Consider the following 19,104-nt stretch of genomic DNA (forward strand, 5'->3'; position numbering starts at 1 on the left):
CCGATTGCGAAAACGCTTGCCAGAATATTCCCTGACCCTTGTGTGTGTGTGTGTGTGTGTGTGTGTGTGTAAGAGAGAATATGAGTGTGTGAGTGTGCGCGCGCGCAGCCTTTGATCCCAGTGTGTTTACAGTACACTATCAGCAGACGAGTGGGAGGCGCCCAGTCTCACTGTATACGAGTCGTAGGCAAAATAAACAGTGGAACAGATCAGATTTTTCAGTGTGGTGCGTATTTTATTAGCCACATCTTAGTAACGGCTTCTCTGACGTGTTTCTGTAAATAAAATAAAATAAAATAATGATGTAAGTGTTTACCCGCGACTCATTTCAGGTCGACACCCAAACAAAGGTTCTTTTGAATAGAGAAATGAGCCCGCCTCTTAGACATACCTCAGAGCCTATTGGCTAGGACATGCATATCTTCCATTCCATTGGACAGTCGCGCTGTCACTCACACACAACACGGAAGCGTAGAAGGAAGTAAAAAAGGCTTGCTGTAGACAGCACAGAAACAAGCAGCCATGCTTTGACAGAAATGTTTACAGGATCATCGCTATCCTGATAATGATAAGGTAAAATATGTTTTTTTTTTTATATCATGAGTCTGTTTTGACACAATTATTGTTATTTTCTTGTGCAGTGACATCATAGAGTGTGTTCTGTCGCCTGACTGCTGTTTTATTCTAATGTTGTTATTGTAAACTCATTAAATAATAACCTCATCTCATCTGTTTAATCGGATCATTTATAGTGCCTTGAAATGAAATGGAAAATGCTTTCTTTTCAGTTTGATGACTATGAGGAAATGTAATATATTACACATATCTTTATTTACATCTGTGCTTTTCACTCCATTCATAAGTCACTGAATTAGTTCACATCAACAACGGCTTAGCTATAGGTTGATTTTTTTTTTTTAACAATAAACAACAACTGAACAATAAAATGGTTATCCGATAACACACAGGTGTTAAACAATAACAGAAACCGTAGCCATATTCTGTTTACAGTGTAAGGTACATCAGTAACACAATACTTTTTTGTTAAAGGTAGGTCATGTTCACAAATGCTACATCTTTATTGTTTCCTGCATCCCAAAGGTCCAGGATGTCATCCAGTGAAGTTGCGAAATCAAAAGACACCGTTGCCAAAATTAAAAGGGAGTGTAGCAGTGATGAGAATCAACAGGTACCTGAGGTGGAACAGCACTCCCAGAACGTCAACGATGTGTCCACCAGTGCAGATGAAAACACTGTGGCTGCGAAGAACCTGGCACTTCTTAAAGCCTTTTCTTTAGATGTGAAGTTTGAGGTCGGTGAAGAGTATGACATTATCGAGACCATCGGCACAGGTGCCTATGGCGTTGTGTCATCTGCCAGGAGGCGGGACAATGGTAGGGACCCCAAAATGTTGTTTGACTAAACTTGTAATGTTAAGCACAATAATTAAACACAGATTTTACATATTTAACTTAACTCTAAAATATTACGCTGACACCTATTTTTAATGGAATGTTTTCCATTTATTTTAACGATAATACTTATTATGCAGGGCAACAGGTGGCTATAAAGAAGATCCCGAATGCGTTTGAAGTTGTGACGAATGCCAAACGCACACTTCGAGAGCTCAAGATCCTCAAACACTTTAAACATGACAACATTATTGCAATTAAGGACATCCTTCAGCCGTCGGTGCCTCCTTCAGCCTTTAAATCGGTGTAAGTGTGAGCATTGTGTCATTTGTATATAAAGTGGAAGCAAAGAAGCTTGGTGGTTAGCACATTTCCCTAGTACCTCTAGGATTACATTCTGCCTCCAACCTGCATGCGCAGAGTTTGCCTGTTCTTCTCATGCTTCAGGAGTTTCCTCTAGGACCATGTCAAAATGCATGGTATCGCTAAATTGCTCATCATCTGTGTGTGAAGGGTGTGTGCGCGTGAATTTATGCTTGATAATTGGTTTCCACTCCATTCAGGGTGTCCCCCACCTTGTAGCTTGAATCCCTGCGGATTGGTTCTTGACCCTACGTAAGGAAATGGAAATGGATAAATTTTCTTCTTCTTTAAATGTTTCAGCCTTTTGTTTGATCATCTTTGTTTCCTTTTTGTAGGTATGTTGTCCTTGACCTAATGGAGAGTGACCTACACCAGATCATCCACTCAAGACAGCCTTTGACCTCTGAGCACACGCGCTACTTTCTGTACCAGCTGTTGCGTGGTCTGAAATACATCCACTCAGCCAATGTAATCCACCGCGACCTGAAGCCTTCAAACCTGTTGGTGAACGAGAACTGTGAGCTGAAGATAGGGGACTTTGGCATGGCCCGGGGTCTAAGTGCTGCCCATGCTGAGGAGTCACGTTCCTTCATGACAGAGTATGTGGCTACACGTTGGTACCGTGCACCAGAGCTTCTGCTCTCACTTCATCACTACAGCCTTGCCATTGACCTCTGGTCGGTGGGCTGCATTTTTGCCGAGATGCTGGGTCGTAAGCAGCTCTTCCCAGGCAAGCACTATGTGCACCAGCTGCAGCTGATTCTCTCTGTCTTGGGTACACCACCTGAGAGTGTAGTGGGTACTATTGGAGCTGAAAGAGTGCGCTCATACATCCAGAGCTTGCCTTTTAGGGCACCTGTGCCTCTCAGCAAACTGTACCCACAGGCTGAACCTGTTGCATTGGACCTTCTGAACGCCATGCTGCACTTTGACCCTCGTGAACGGATTAGTGTGTGCCAGGCACTAGAGCACCCCTACCTTGCCAAATATCATGACCAAGATGATGAACCTGTGTGTGTGCCTGCCTTTGATTTTGAGTTTGACCGACAGCCAATGGGGCGAGAGCAGATCAAGGAGGCCATACTTGCTGAAATACAGGACTTCCACCAGAAGAAACAAGGTAGCAAGAAGATCCATTTCAAACCGCTTCAGAGACTGGGACAAGTGGCAGAGAGCACAGGTAATCATGTCTATCCAATGGTGCCCAGTACTCAAAACCAGTCAAATGTGACACGCCCTCAGCAGCAAAAAGTAAATCACAATTTGGCCGTAGCACAGAGTTCTGTCACGTTTGTTCCTTCATTAAATAAGCAAGCTCTTCCACCAGTTTTTGCCCATCTTGCCAATTATATGACACCATTCACAAGAAATTGTCAGGATGTGGACATGCCCAGTGCAAATTCAGATGGACAACCAGAGACCATAGACCTTACCACTCCCACATCCAGCCAAGGCACACCACCTTGTGAACCAACTGGAGATTGCACCAAGAGGGAGGACTGTGCTCCTGCAAATCAAGTTTCTGCTGTACAGACAGTTCAGAGCCAGGCACTTCACCAGCCACCAGCCTCTACAGCACCTCAATCCAGTATCACAAAATCCAGTGTCTCTCTTTCACTATCTCAGATGCAAGCTTATTCTCTCTCTCAGTCGCTTTCTCATTCACTTGGAAAAGGGGGGAAAGGAACTTCTGGAGAAACCACTAGAAAGGAAGGAGCAATTTCTGATGATACCAAAGCAGCACTTAAAGCAGCTTTACTCAAGTCGGCACTAAGGCAAAAGGCACGAGGTATGTGTAACCATACAGTACATAAACCATTGTACAGTACCTTTTGTTTCTTATGTGGGACTTGATGAAGAAATTGATGAAATTTCAAATTCCCATAACCTAATTTTTATCATTATAAATCTTTTCATCATCAATATGCTTTTGTCTTCTCCATTATTTCTATACTAGTGTGCCTTTAAGGTGCTGTTTGTAACCTGGAGGTCAATTCATTTGAGTAGACCACACGTTGTTAAATCGGACATTCGAGGAGATGGCAATAATTATGCTATAATCATGAATAGGTCTAAATATTAAGCTCAGTTATCTTGGTCAAGATCATGGAGGATTCAGAGACTATCCCTGACACTTTGTGCTTGAGGTAGAGGTCTTCTCGGGTATAAGGAAATGAACCCGACCCGAAGTGACCCGGATCACTTTTTACCCGAACCCGACGTGCATAATTATTATTTTTTTAAGGAAGACCCGACCCGATGCAAACCCAAAAAAATTAGACCCGAGTCCGACCCGAACCGTTGGAAATTTTTTTTTTTTAACCCAACTGGACCCGAATGTTGCGTAACTCTACACTAAAGTAGCCGCTACAGAGTGGATTCAGAATTGATTGACAGGTCTGTTTCAACGAAAATTACTGTAGCTTACCACCAGCCACATGTCGCCAGCCACATGTCGCAAGCGGTCTTGGCAAACAGAGGAGAGGTTGGAAAAGGACTCGAGTCGATGCACACACACGAGATACAGTAGTTCAGGTCTTCTCGGGTCCGTTCGGTAAAAACACATTCATTTTAAATTACCCGAGACCCGATGCCGCTATTATTATACCCGACACGTGTCCAAGGTACACGTGAAACTTTGAGACCTGAACCCGCTCGGGTCGGACCTCGGGTTTTCGGATCTAAGTGGGCCCGTGAAGACCTCTAGATTGAGGTGGGCATATTGGGTGGGACGGCAATACAAATTTGAGGGCACAATGTGTGCACACACCTTTTACACCCATAGAAATTTAGACTAGTCAGTTTGCTTGTTTTTGTGAGAAAACCCAAGAAAACAGCTGAAACCTTGATCATTTTGGATCTAAATCTATATTGTGACCGTCTTTATTGTTAAAGATGCTTTTGAAATTATTGAATGATTTAAAAGCAGATCATTCATTTTTGTTTTTCTTTGATATCCAGATGGAAGTGCTGCAGCCCTGGGTATAGACCTGGGCAGTGGGACTGGGAGCTCTTCTTGCTTGACTTCATCCTCTGGTACAGAACACAGGAGACCTGTTACAGCACAAGAGAGACAGCGGGAAAGAGAAGAGAAAAGAAGGAAAAGACAGGAACGAGCAATTGAGCGAAAGAAAAAGCTAAGAGAAAAGGAGAAAAAGGAAGGGAAATCAGGCGAGTCCTTGGGTGGTGTCATGCTGAGTGACAATGACAAGAAGCTGCTGGAGCGGTGGGGAAGAATGATGGACAAATCACAGTTCATTGACAATAAAACCTCCAATAATATGCCAGGTTCTTGCCAGATGCAAGCAACTGTGGGAAAAGGCGCGTTGTCTTCAGACACTGTAGAGTCAGTGGCAGACAAACAACCAAGTGAGTTGCAGGCATTCAAACCACCCCAACAAATGCCTCAGATTAATCAGTGTGTGGCGTCTGGAATATTCGATCCTTGTGCCACCTTCAATTCCTTGCCAATCCCCTTAGACTCTGCTCAAAATGGGGACATCGGGATGGTGGCAATTAGTGGAGATAGAGGTGTAGGGGGTGGGGCTTTAGCCATAGTTGGAGGTGGAACACTTGTTGCAGCCCCATGTACCCTTGCCAAGAGTGATGCATTAAAACCCCAACCCCCAACCCAATTCCAGGGGTGTGGGACAGTATTAACCTCAGTAGGAAACTGGACAGGGAACCCGTCAGGTGGAGGAATGGCACAGCAGCAGCAAGCACAAATCCAGCACCAGTCACAGCAAGTCCAGCTGTCTCCTCTACAGCTAGGTCATGGGAGCTTACCCCAGCAGTCACTTCTGCTCACTCAAACCCAGTCCCTTACACACCCCCAACAAACTCAACCTCTTCCCAGCATTGAAATGACCATCACTAACCCACCTGTCAAACTCTTCTCATCAGACTCCTTCATCAAAAAACCTCTGAGTGGTATTCAGGGCACCAGTACATCGCTCTCTAACCAGAACACCGTAGTTGCTTCTGAGCCCATGGAGAAGTTGTGTTCTGAACTTGGCAGGCAGCAAAATGGTACTCCTTCACATGAAGCTTCTCATGAGGTACCTGGACCATCAGCCCAGACCAGCCTCACAGACACGGGGCTACCAGGAAGCTGCAGAGCACCAGACATTCATACAGTCACACTACAGCTGTCTAAGTCACAGGTCAGTTGTGAATAAACAAATCACGTGGAAGGATTATGAAAGTTTTAGCTTGGAGGTTTAAAATAATGGCATTTTTAGATTTTGTACTACTGCGAGGATATTTTCTTTTCCTGAAAAATAGCATCTACTGAATACTGAAGGACTTATGAATTGTTCAATCTCCCTTTGCTCATGTTTTATCCAGGTTGAAGATATTTTGCCCCCTGTTTTTTCTGTGACTCCCAAAGGCAGTGGAGCTGGATATGGCGTCGGTTTTGATCTTGACGATCTCCTCACTCAGTCGCTGTCTGACCTCCAGCACTCAGACCTCAGGGAAAGGTCAGTCATGACTCATTTAAAATATAAATATAATGTATTTAGTTGTTCTTTTTATTTAAATGGTTCCTGTAAGCTTACCAAGTGATTTAAACGGGTTCTTTACTTTCGTGACAGCCACAACGATTCTGCACCTCTTTCTGCATCCTTGCTGTCAGATTGGCTGGAAGTACACCGCATGACCCCAGCCGACTTGGAATCACTTCAGCAGGAGCTTCAGCTTGGATCTCCCATGATTCTTTCTGACAATTCCAACCTCCCTTAGACTAGATTTTGGCCTTCATGCCTCCCCCAAGCTCTGTCATGGCAATATGGCTCCTTAATTTATTCTACTCATGATCATATGCTTTACTTCCAAAACAAGTGCCAAGTTCACTAAAAACCCGATTTTGTCTGTGAAGATAAGTTTATGTTTATAGATTTTTTTTTAAATGACTTCACAAGTTTGAACATGTGCATTACAGAACCTATAGCATGCCATAGTGTATGTATTTCAAAGATTTATTTCCTATAGGTGTATACGTTCGGTCAAGTTTTACTGCTAAGAATTTTAACGTCTAACACATTACATGGCTAAATCGTTACCTTTCATGACCAAAACTGGAGGCCTAGTTAGCATTGTGGTGCTAATTTGGTGCTAAAACAAAGCATTACAGCTGAAGAATATGATCTTTATATGTTAAATAAAGATATAAACTGGGTCACAGGGCAGTAGGTTGACCTCAATTTTCTGTTGTGCCACAATCTTGATCTTGAAACTGAAAGTCTGGTGCTTTGAGACTTAAGACTTGCCCATTGGCAGCTACGACAGATTGCAGTAAAGTGTTGAAGCGCTATGAAAGGTTTGTAATTGTGTTCCTGAGGTGAACACGGAAGATAGACTAAAAAAGATCAACCACTGCCTTTGGATCCATGCAAACACGAACATCACCAAGCACATTTCAAACTGGAGGCAGATGAAGCAGCCTAGGTAGATGTTATTAAATAGATTCGATATTAGTGTTCAGATAAGTGATTTTTCACCAGCATGACAAATAACATGTTTGTTTGCAATAAAGGAACAAAAATGATCGATGTTCGAGTTGGTTTCACCGTTTCATTTAATGAATGCAAGGACCAAATTTTCAGCTTGCCTTCTTCCCATAGTACAGCCTGGTGCTATGTCCTTCCCAGATAAACAGCACACATGCACATCCACATGATGTAAAAGAAAATGTGACTCCTCAGGCTATGCTGCATTTTTCCATTGCTCCATGGTCAATTTCTGCTGCACACATGTCTACTGTAGGCCTGTTCAGCAACAGACAGGGGTCAGCATTGGCAATCTGACCGGTAAGTTGCTAGAAATGTGTCAGTACACACAGTATATCATATTCAGCATTAACAGTATCACACACACACACACAGACCAATCACTGTACACGATTCTTTATTTAACACAATCACAAGTTAAAAAGGTAAGATATAGGTAAAAAAAATAATCAATAAATACTTGATCTCTCTACCCACAATTAAAACCTATTTTCCTCACTTTTTGTCATCATATCTGGCAGTTTACAGATTTCCTAAAATAGTTTGACCAGGAGTTTACTGGTGCAAACCGCATATCACTTATGACTAAACTGTTACGCTTCTATAATCAAACTAGTTATGCACATTCCACAGAGTGGACACAGAAGGCAAAGGCAAGTAAAAAAAATTTATTCAATATACAGTTTAAAAACAGGATCACAGTCTCTGCATTGCCTCTTATTAATGTCCCCTGAGGTTTGTGAATTTATCCTTCCCTTGGTGTTTGATAAGTTTCAGAACAGTTAATTATCTCAGAAGCTGTGCCAAAGTTAATGCGATTACAGTCCTGGTGAGTATGATGAGCCAGCCAGTCCAGTTGTGATCTGCTGTGCTACTCAGTTGTATTCCTTGAACATTGCTCTGAATAAAGTTGGAAAAGGCTGACACTCTAGCGTAGACTCCTGGCCGGTTAGGCTGGGCACATCCCAGTCCGAAGCTCACAATGCCAACCTGCAGCCAAATGCCACTAGATGTTTGGCACACCAGCGGTCCTCCAGAATCCCCCTAAAGAGAAATTCAATTTTTTCAGAAAATTCTATAATGAAAGCAATCATGTATAATACCCATATTAAACTACTGTATGTCTACAGTTTTAAGCATGTATGTCCAGTCGTAAATGTCAAACACACACACACACACACACACACACACACACTTACCTGGCAGGAATCTTTTCCCCCCTTTTGAAAGCCAGCACACAGCATGTCAAAGCGAATATTAACCTGCTCTGTGGCTTGGATCTGGAACATGTCCTGGCAGGCAGTTTGATCAATGATTGGCACCTGCACCTGCTGCAGAGTTCCCACCCCTTGCAAAGAGACTAGACCCAGAGACAGAAGATGGGAAAATGTTACACTAAGCCATATCTTCTCACCTCATTCCTATTTTGTGTTCTCTAACCATCTTCTACAACTTCCAACAAAATTTGACTTATTACAGGGTGGTGCTTTAGGTCCCTGGCGGTGTAACCCAGCCACTGAGGGGTTAATGCTCAGTGCCAGGCCTAAGCCTAGATAACATGGGGGGTAAGGGTCAGGATGGATCAGGATGATCTGCTGTGCTAACCCCAAACAGGGAGAAACAACAACAGAGCTCTATTTACTTCCTCATTTAACATAATAAAAAGGCCATCCTTAAAAATATTTTGGTTTGCAGTAACAGTATTTAAAAAAATAAAAAAGGGTCAGTTGGTAGGTCTATGTATTTTTTTTCAAATTTCAAAGTACAATTTTGGTGACGGTGATTATGTAGGTATAACTTTAAACAAATTAGCATATTGTGACATCACTGACTGGGTCATCAACCCGTGCCTTCGGGTGCATCATCGCAAACCTTATTTTGATGCTGGACACAGTTTTTCCAGAACTTCGTGCCAAGTTAAAGCGGTGTCCAGCTGTTTTAATGATTTTTTTTAGATGTATTATGGTGCCCGAACCCGTTAATATTATTTTATTGCTTTTGTATTAGTTGTTTAAAGAGTGTAAAAAAAAAAAAAAAAAAAGGTCGGTCTTAACGCAAATTTACAACCGGCAAGTCGGTCGGACTTAAAGCAAAAATATAAAATAAAAAATTGAGTCGGTCCTAAATTGACAGGGTCGGTCGGTTTACGGCAAACAAGAATATTTTTAAGGATGGCCTGATGTGTAGTTCTTTGCCCAAAAACCTGGCTTAAGTTGCTTTTTCTTAATTTCCTCTCTTTTCTGCATGAAATTCTGTTATCTGTTCCTCACTACAATTACTCTGCCAAATAATCTATTAATGCAAACACGCACTCAAACTCACTCGGTGTGTTTTTAATTGATGTTTCCTTCTTCACACTGACCTCTAAGTCTAGCATCCCCAACCGCACTCACCTCCGTCTCTAATGTCTCCCCAGCCAGTGATGGTGCACATGGTTCCTCCAGGAAATGAAACATCTGCATTAGGAACACACACAGGCTGGACATGATTAGACCAGATGACTGGGGTAGTCAACTCCACTAAAGCAATGTCCTGGCCCAGCTGTGGGTCCGTGTAGCCATATGGCACCACCACACGATTAACCCGATGTGTCGTCTCGTACTGGTTCCAGCCATTCAGCTGCAGACGCCCTGCATAGATCAGGTACTGGGACGTGTCCGAAGGACTAAAACACAGTGAGAGACAAAGACAGATGTGCTGAATACAGCTAAAATCCTGAACGGTCATTTATTAAGCATGATCGCATTTGTATACGAGTAAAAGGAAAAGGTTCCTGCATGGATGCAAGCTTTCTGTTCATTCAGAACTAAACAGTGTAAATAACTGATAGATTTGACAGAATTCTTCTGCATGGAAACATCTCAAGTAAGAAAAAAAAAAGTATAGAAACTTACTTTGGGAAACAGTGAGCTGCAGACAAAACCCAGGTCTCAGAAATGAGTGTTCCTCCACATACATGTACTCCCGAACCCTGTAAACAAATAATTTATGCATTTTATTGCTGCTGTAACATATTTATTTAATAAAAACACACTGTAGTACACACTGTACACACAAACTGTACATTATATAAATGCAGTATAATATAGTATTGCAAGTGAGTGAAATATACAATAATAATGGCAGGAATAACCCAGGTATTTAAAGCAGCAATAACATTACTAGAAGTGCAAATATTAATATAATATTTCAAGAAAGTGCAAATAGTATAACAATAGCAGCAATGACAAAAACAGATGTGCAAAATTAAGATGGGGCTACATGAATAATATTAGCGGTGTATAATGGTGGTGGTAATAGCAACAATATAAATTACAATGTTATAATGAGGTGAACAGTTGGACTGACTGTTCACTGAGGTGGGTGGCTGTTTAGGAGTCTAATAGCTGAGGAGTTCTTTAGTCTGGTTGTCCTGCACTTTATACTCATGTATATCCGTCCTGAGGATAGGAGTATGAACAGTCCTCAACAGTGTGTGTATGTGTGTGTGTGTGTGGGGGGGGGGGTGGTCTTTAAGGATGGATGCAGCTCTACTTTGGACTCGGTGGACTTGGCGATGGTAAATGGCCTGCAGAGAGGGCAGTGGAGTTCTGATGATCTTCTCAGCAGTCCTCGCCACTCTCTGCAGACGTCTGCGGTCGTACACAGTAGTGCTGCCATACCACGCAGTGATGCAGCTGGTCACGACACTTTTAGGAAAATGATGGTGGTTGCAATGCTGTTGCTTCTGCTACAAGCTTCTGTCACAATCACAGTATAGCTATGGCTGGTGAGCTATAGCTTGGTCATAGACCAACTGACTGATCTTAAGGCATTTGATGACAAGACCACGTTTAAGGGCCCTCAGTTCTTCACTGTGACCCGTTCTATTGCCAGTGTTTTCTATACAGATACCTATCTCTGTTATGGATTTTATGCACCTGCTCAAAATGGATGTGGAAAATACCCACATTGTTCTTGGATGAAAGGACTGAAACCTGATGTCTGTTGCTGTTGTAGCTCGTCTACATCGAGGTTTGCTGAGTTGTGCATTTTGAGATTGTTTACAGCTCACCATGGATGTAAACAGACTGAGTTATTAAAGTCGTATGCAAAAGTTTAAGCACCCCTGACAATTTCCATGATTTTCCATTTATAAATATTTTGGTGTTTGGATCAGCAATTTGCTGTGGAATGCTGTGTTCTTTTGCCACCATGCAGAACACCCCTTATTATGACCAAATAACTTAATCTTTGTTTCATCACCCCACAACAGCTTATTCCAAACTTAATCTGTCTTGTCCAATTGTGCGTGTGTGCAGAAAAGGCTTCTTTCGCATCACTCTTGTACAGCTTCACCTTGTGCAAAGTGTACTGAATTGTTGAACGATGCACCGTGACACCATCTGCAGCAAGTTGATGTAGGTTTTTCTAGGTGGTCTGTGAGCTGTTTTTGACCGTTCTCACCATCCTTTGCCTCTCAAATATTTAACACAGGCTGCCACTTCTGGCCAAGAACCGTGCCTGTGGTCTTCCATGTTCCTCACAGTGGACACTGACAGCTTATATCTCTGCGATCACATTTTGTAGCCTTCCCCTAAACCATAATGTTGAACAATCTTTGTTTTCAGGTCATTTGACAATTGTTCTGAGGCCTCCATGTTGCCGTTCTTCAGAGGAGAGTCAAAGAGAACAACAACTTGCACTTGACCACCTTAAATACCTTTTCTCATGATTGGATGCACCTGTCTATGAAGTTCAAGGCTTAATGAGCCACCAAACCAATTGTGTTTTCCAATTAATCAGTACTAAGTAGTTACAGTATTCAAATCAACAAAATGGCAAGGGTGCCAAAATTTATGACTGACAGACCTACACCATGTACACACTCTTCAAACATATAGCCATCAAACTGTTTACATGCTGTTTTTGCACACGGTTTCTTTGCTCTTTGCACATGCTGTCTCACATTTCAGTCGTTTGCTGTTTTGCACAATCCTTTACGATATCTCATGTAACTGCTGCTAAAATACAGTGTTCATTCCAGTACTTCTGCACACGCAACATTGTTAAACATACAGTATTTACACAGGTTGGGGCTGCTTCTGTTTTTTGTGTATCGTCTTCTCATTTTTTTGTTTACACTGTCTTTGGTCCTGTACTGTCTTTTTGCCTTGTCTTGCACTGTTTGCACCAGGTTGCACATATGCACTTTATGTGGCTTGGACTACTTACTAATGCCCCTTTTTAGTTGTTCAAAGGTAAGGTGATCGGATTTTGGTTATCGGATTGGGTCAAATCTTGAAAATGGGTTGTTCAACAGGGAAAGAAGGAATCTGAAATCTGATTAGATTTCAAAATCCAATCCTAGTTTTAATCTGGATCAAACCTTCAGTTTGAGTTGTTCAAAACTTGTCAGTAGGACTTGGATAACTTTGATCCAGGAAAACAGGATTATCCTGATCCCAACACGGGGTAGGATTTCAAGGTGGATTCCAGGAGGAAAATGTCGTAAAACTTTAAAATGTGTCAAATAATACATTTGTATCATTTAGTGTATATACTTTTATTGAAGCAGAACTTTAAAACAAAACTTCAGATCTCCAAATCCGGATCATTTTGATCCAGATTAAACTTTTTGAACAACTGGCCCCAAAACATTGCTGGTCTAGACTTAAGAGCCGCTTTCGTTAAGGGCTGGTGGTGGGGCTACTGTTAGCGCATTAGATAATGTACCTTAAGTATACTAATGTTTAATACACTTTTACTTTACCGCAATATGATCCATTATCAGCGCACATGATAGTAGGTAGCTACATGCTAAGGCTAACTTTTTTCTCGGTTAGTGATAAAATAATGTTATGTACTTTCTCTGTTACAATCTCCGTTTATACAGATTACATGGAGCTGCACGTACACGTAGGATTTGCTGCGTTTGGATGCCAATGTTTCACAAAGCCATGAGCATTAACAGTAAAGCAACATCCGCCATTGTTGATGTGTTTGTTTTTGCTGCTGCTGTACTAACGTTGCTGTGTAACGTGACACGTATACAGTGACGTCAGACTCGGCTCTGTGACGGCTCTCTAGCTGGTGGAAAGGCAAACCGGTTTTAAGAAGGTTCGCCAGTGGAACCAACTTTGAACCAGCACCAGCGCTAGCTCTGAACCAGCACCCGGTTCTTTTTGGTGGAAAAGGGGTACAAGTCCTTAGCTCTGTCTTTGTTTTATGTAGCACCCTGGTCCTGGAGTAACGTTTCATTTTACTGTGTGCTGCAACAGTATATATGGTTGAAATGACAATAAAAGCTTCTTGAATTGACTTGACACTGAAAATATTTGGGTTGGAGAGCAAAAGATGAATGAGAAAAGTTCAGAGCTTTCAGTCCTGGTGATTCAAAACAGATGTGTTAAACAGCATAGCACTGGTCACATTTCATTAAATTTTTTTGGTGTTGTGTCCAAAAGTATTGGAACACTTGTGTTTTGCAGTGTGTTTGGATCTTTGTCTTGCTGAAATAATGAAATTCCTCCTGAAATCTCAATTTCTCTGTAAATTGGCAGAAACTGATTCTGTAGACTTGTGAATTCATTCTGCTGCCTTCATCATGAGTTAAGCAATAACACTTTGACACTACCACCACCATGTTTCTCAGATGACCTTGTATGTTTACATTTACATTTCTGGCATTTAGCAGACACCCTTATCCATAGTGACTTACAATTTATACAATTGAGGGTTAAGGGCCTTGCTCAGGGGCCCAGCAGTGGCAACGTGGCAGACCTGGGATTCAAACTCATGACCTTCCGATCAGTAGTCCAACACCAGTATTCCAACAGTAGTCATAACCACTAGGCTACCACGTCTCTAAGTGTTTTCCACCACATCTCTATTTCTTTGCCAATTCCAATATGGCCTTCTGTTTCTTACTGCTGATGAGAGGTTTGAATCTGCTCGATGTCCGGTTACACAAGTGTCTCACTTTTCCCAGGACATTCAATAGTGTTGTATTATATATCCTCAGCTTCAGAATGCTTCTCTGCTGCAAACCATTCTCCTGCCATAATATTGATAAAAACAACAAATGCAGTGTTCTTAGGCATATATCAGGACTAGGTGTTCAGACCTATTAGCCATTTAAACAATCGATCTAATGGGGCAACAAGAAACACCAGTCAGTCACATGTTACCGTATTTCTGAACACTTGAAAATGGGGTGGGTTCAAACAAAAAGGTACCAAGGTCTAGCAATTATGATCTAAAGCCCATATTCATCTGTTGATCTCAAAAACCAGTGTCTTCAGTGCATATAGGGTATAAATGATGGGTGAGTCTTGCTGTTCCAAAATTTTCGGATGTGATTGTGTGTGTATATGTGCGTATGTACAGAAAAAGGATGTGGTCACTTTAAGCCGAAAAACAAGTTCCTTAAACCAGGTGCAAAACAAAGCAACCATATAACATCTACTCTCGAATAACATCCCGTAATGTTCCCGGTTTGTATTTAATTACATGTCAATTATCTGATAGCCATCAGTTATAGGAAATACTGTGATATTAATTACACCGAGTGTTATTAGCATGAAGTGGTGTTAAATTTGCAAAACAAGGAGACCTTAGCAGCAAGTGTTCAAAATCGTATGCTAAAGACAGTATAAAAAAAAAATAATAATAATAAAAAAAAAATATATGGATACTTCGGCACTTACCGAGTTAAGGCATCAAGGCGGTACATACAACATACCTTAATCCTGTAAGTACAGCGTACACTCCACATTGCACATCTCACTTTGGCTGATCTACACCCTTTGACAAAAGCGTATACCAATAACACTTTACAATTTTTTATAATTTTTTGGGGGAATTCCTTAGTGTGCATGGATGACCAAAGTAAATAAATAAAAGTAGGACAAACCCGTCACAGTTTAACCCATCAAGACTCAAAAGTGTTCTTCATTTGACACGGGGACAAAGAAAGCGCTTTTACACAAGAAATTTGAGGCGTGTTCATGTTTATGAAAATCTGGAAAATCCAAAAAATACCAGAGTTTGTATTCCAAATACTCGTGTGTTAAAATGTAGGCAGGATATGAACTAATTAAACTTTTATTGATAAACTTCAAATCGTATCATTTGTATGGATTACTGCGCTTTATGATAACTGTATGTGGGTCAAGTCCATGATGCTAATGGTTTAAGCCTGAGATTTGTTTATACTCCTGACTAATATAGGTCCGATCTGAGGGTAGCCTGATGTAGACTATGCAATGTATAACAACATAATTAACTGTAAACTGTGATATGTGATGCATCATAAAAGAAAGATTTAAATTAAACACGTCTAATCGGAACATTGCATTATTTACTGTACCTGTATATCGACCTGCCACGGCCAGTGACCTTCAGCAGCGTCAAATCCTCCAACTATCCTGCTCTGTAGAGGTGGCTGGCCGCATTCTGCAACACGCATTTGGAAAATAAATCAGTCTACTTTTAACACCTGTAATATCAACATTACAGTATATCACATTATTGTCAGTTTTTAATTCTGTAACCTGTAGTTTAACATCCATGGTCTACGTTAATAAGCCACGTTACATACACACATTTATTGAACTGTTGATTTGTTTTCGATTGGATATCACTGCCAATCTTAGCTATTTATGTGCAAATAAATGGCTAAGTAAAAGCAAATGAAAACTCTCAGACTCCCCACTAAATAGTAATCCGGTGCCTCCCATTTGCACTAATTAGCCTTGAGAGGTGTCTAAAACACAACCGGGATCCACCTGGTGCATGTGATTAGATTAGCTAGTTTGGAAAGGCATGCTCCAGGTTCTATCAGGGTCTTTAACTGTGCTGTCAGGACAAAAATCGAGCCAAAGACCAGACTGAGGCAAAGCACCGAAGGCTTAGAGTGGCCTTGGGACCACAGTGGCTCCTGTCATTTTGAAATAGAAGAGGGTTGGAAAAACTTTCCTAAAGTTGGCCATTTCACCAAATTAGATCTTTTTGAAAGAAGAGGCTTGGTCAGGAAGGCAAAAAATAACCCAAGCGTCAGTCTAAAAGTCCAAAATCCAAGAATCTGCTCAGAAGCAACAGAGGAGTCAAATTCAGGTCAGCTTGGGTTCTGGAAACGTGTATAAAACGATTCTCTGGACCAATGAGACAAAATCTGAAATTTCTGATTTTACTGAACAAAACAGCAAGTACTATCTCTTCCATTGAAGATCACCAGATTAGTATTATCCATGTAGTGAAACAAACTCGTGACAACATCGTGTTAAGGGGGAATGATAGAGAGGGACAGAGAGTATGGCAACAACTGAAGAACAAATGAACGCCACCAAATGCAGGAACATTCTGGGAGAAAAATGTTCACCAGAGCGCATGTAACTCAAAAGTTCTCTAAAGCATACGAGTAAAACAACACTGTACTGCCTTTGGGGCAAGTCCCTCGATATACTTGTAAGGCCCAGCTAAATCCCAGACTTAAACCCAATCAAGCATCTTTGGAGAGACCTGAAGATGGCAGTTCACAGATGCTTGCCATCCAATTTGATCGAGCTGGAGAGCTCTGGCATAAAAATTGGGATAAACTGCCCAAATACACGCTTGCAGAGCTAGAAAAATAATATCCAAGAAAATCATCCACTTTCCTTATAATTAAACTCATTAATCTACATTCAAGTCAAATCTACAACATGGTGTGAATACTTTCTGAATCCACTGTATATTCTTCACATATGAGGTCATAATCCATATACTGGTAATTCAGGTTACATCACTGCCCTGTGGGGGGACAAACCTGCACGCACATGCAAATGCAGACTAAAGCTGTACTGATTTTTCTTGCAATCTTGATATATTAGGTGTAAATATACATATATATAATCCTACACTTAATATATCTGTAGTTCCTATAGTTCAGGGTCACATGATTAGCTAAAGAACAGAATAAAAATGCAGCCAGGTTTCATCTAGGTAAGTCTGCATCTTGAAGCCCTTTAGCGGTTGTCTGCGGCTTCACAAGCTTTGTGACCACACAAGTGATGCATGCATATCACATCTATATTTGACCTCATTTTAAATGTTGGGGTAATAATCACAAGCAAGCAAACGACATTTAAGTAGCGGATATGATTCTAGTATGTATCAGTGTCACTGCTCATTTCCTAGTTGATTGAGTTGTATAGCATTTCTATCAATAAACAGTGACATAAAAGCAACTATTTAGATACCTATTAATTTTGTTATTAATCATTGTATATGAAAAACAGCCATCAGACTACAGAACTATACTGATAACATGACCTAACCTGAACCTAATCTAGCATGAGCATGATTGTGTCTGCTTAAGAGAAAATCACAGTAGATGTTTGAGCTTAATCTCAAGTTCAAGTTAAATTTTAACAAAACTTTTTGTTTTTCTTTTTATTAGATCAACTACAATCTTTTTAGGAACACCGCAGGTCTGTTAGATGTTTTTTTTGGACACCTGTGCTCATTATGCACATGTAAATAGAAGGTGAATGTCTTAACCCAAATGCAAATGAACAGCATTACTAACAAATATATTTTCTAAAGTAAGAAGAATTCGAAAAAGAATGGAGTGAAGAGATATGCTTTGGGGCTTAAGGGACAGCATTCCAAGGCAGACCAGTGTTCGCTCACACACACACACACACACAAACACACACACAAACACACTTACCTTGTGCATGACTTGTCCAAAGTCCTTTGCAAGAAAGGGGGGAAAAAAGGAAAACTTGTCAATTCACTAAAGCTAAAACAACTCATACTGAAAGCCTGCTACATAAACACACATTCTCGTGTATAAAATAGAACACTCAAGAGATACAGCTTTAAGAAAAAATTAACACAAAGCTCTTATTAATGGAAAATCAGGTTTCTAACATGAACTTTATATGTGTTTGGTCATTTGTTACTGTATTTTATGCTTACATTTTATATATAATTATGGTCCTATATATATACATAACAATGGTCCTATATATATACACATACACACACACACACATATATATATATTACAATTATCAGATATGCTTCAAACTTCTACTTTTAGTTGAAATTATTTGATCCATTTCTGGCATTTAGCAGACACCCTTATCCAGAGTTACTGGGCAAATGAGGGTTAGTGGACCTGGGATTCGAACTCATGACCTTCCGGTCAGTAGTCCAACGCCTTAACCACTAAGCTCACCACATCGCCGCTTTCTCCAGGAAACGTTAATATACCTTGTTTTATTTCTCACGATAATAAGGCATCATTATTAAATAACTCCTGAAGTCACCTGCACCTTTCTCTATATCCCAGGAGCTTGTGTTACCGCCTCAGGTAAATAACAGGTAGGAGGTAGAGTACAGGTTCAGCGGATATATTCGAGCACTGTTTGTGTTATTAAACTACGTCACATCATTAGAAATTTTCGCCATCATTAGAAATTTTCGCCATCATTAGAAATTTTCACCATTTCTCTCTCAGGTCGATAAAGTTTGTTTAATACTCACCGAGTAAAACCAAGCAACAGCGAACCAAAGACCAACCAAAGTGGAAACGTTGCATCCTCTCCAAGTCGTTTGTTGAGCGATTACAATGAAACAAATGCACAAAAACTCCACACAAGAGCCAAATGTAAAGTTCACTGAAACTCTGATTACTCCAAGTTTCGTTCAAGAGGAAAATAGTCGAGGAAAACGAAGCGAGTTTCGGCTCAAGGGCCAATTACAAACATCTACCAGGTTCCTGTTTAGGTTTACTACACAGGGTGTGGCTCTTGCTTATAGCAGTGCACTAAATGTTCACGAGAAAGGGG

General features: G+C 40.9%; 2 protein-coding genes across 3 annotated transcripts; one reads left to right on the forward strand and one right to left on the reverse strand.

The window, feature by feature from the left end:
* Positions 1 to 7: 7 nt before the first annotated feature.
* mapk7 (mitogen-activated protein kinase 7) lies at positions 8 to 7,325 on the forward strand. Of its 2 annotated transcripts, XM_027163210.2 has the most exons (8): positions 18 to 226; positions 333 to 573; positions 1,102 to 1,394; positions 1,553 to 1,718; positions 2,111 to 3,564; positions 4,737 to 5,938; positions 6,123 to 6,256; positions 6,371 to 7,325. In XM_027163210.2, exons 2-8 carry the CDS (start codon positions 566 to 568, stop codon positions 6,516 to 6,518), a joined length of 3,405 nt encoding a protein of 1,134 aa, XP_027019011.2. In that variant the 5' UTR covers positions 18 to 226; positions 333 to 565; the 3' UTR covers positions 6,519 to 7,325. The 2 variants fall into 2 exon arrangements, with proteins under 2 accessions (XP_047673279.1, XP_027019011.2); XM_047817323.1 differs by having other exon boundaries at positions 8 to 573; positions 6,166 to 6,256.
* Positions 7,326 to 7,938: 613 nt separating this feature from the next.
* Positions 7,939 to 19,034, reverse strand: zgc:92313 (uncharacterized protein LOC436869 homolog). The gene is made up of 7 exons (XM_027163212.2): positions 18,800 to 19,034; positions 17,979 to 18,002; positions 15,636 to 15,721; positions 10,180 to 10,256; positions 9,679 to 9,950; positions 8,485 to 8,645; positions 7,939 to 8,329 (listed from the first exon to the last, which is right to left on the reverse strand). The coding sequence occupies exons 1-7, from the start codon at positions 18,852 to 18,854 to the stop codon at positions 8,072 to 8,074; spliced, it is 933 nt and encodes a 310-aa protein (XP_027019013.2). The 5' UTR covers positions 18,855 to 19,034; the 3' UTR covers positions 7,939 to 8,071.
* Between the last annotated feature and the right edge of the window lie 70 nt (positions 19,035 to 19,104).

The sequence above is a fragment of the Tachysurus fulvidraco genome, chromosome 8 (genome assembly GCF_022655615.1).
Source record: "Tachysurus fulvidraco isolate hzauxx_2018 chromosome 8, HZAU_PFXX_2.0, whole genome shotgun sequence".
In the NCBI taxonomy this organism is placed as follows: domain Eukaryota; kingdom Metazoa; phylum Chordata; class Actinopteri; order Siluriformes; family Bagridae; genus Tachysurus; species Tachysurus fulvidraco.

Coding starts and splice junctions, on each gene's coding strand:
- mapk7 (XM_027163210.2), top strand. Junction 1,719..2,110: donor CCTTCAGCCTTTAAATCGGT/GTAAGTGTGAGC, acceptor TCCTTTTTGTAG/GTATGTTGTCCTTGACCTAA. Junction 3,565..4,736: donor ACTAAGGCAAAAGGCACGAG/GTATGTGTAACC, acceptor TTTGATATCCAG/ATGGAAGTGCTGCAGCCCTG.
- zgc:92313 (XM_027163212.2), bottom strand. CDS start 18,854: ATGCAACGTTTCCACTTTGGTTGGTCTTTGGTTCGCTGTTGCTTGGTT. Junction 8,646..9,678: donor GGGAGACATTAGAGACGGAG/GTGAGTGCGGTT, acceptor CTCTGGGTCTAG/TCTCTTTGCAAGGGGTGGGA. Junction 8,330..8,484: donor GGGGAAAAGATTCCTGCCAG/GTAAGTGTGTGT, acceptor ATTTCTCTTTAG/GGGGATTCTGGAGGACCGCT.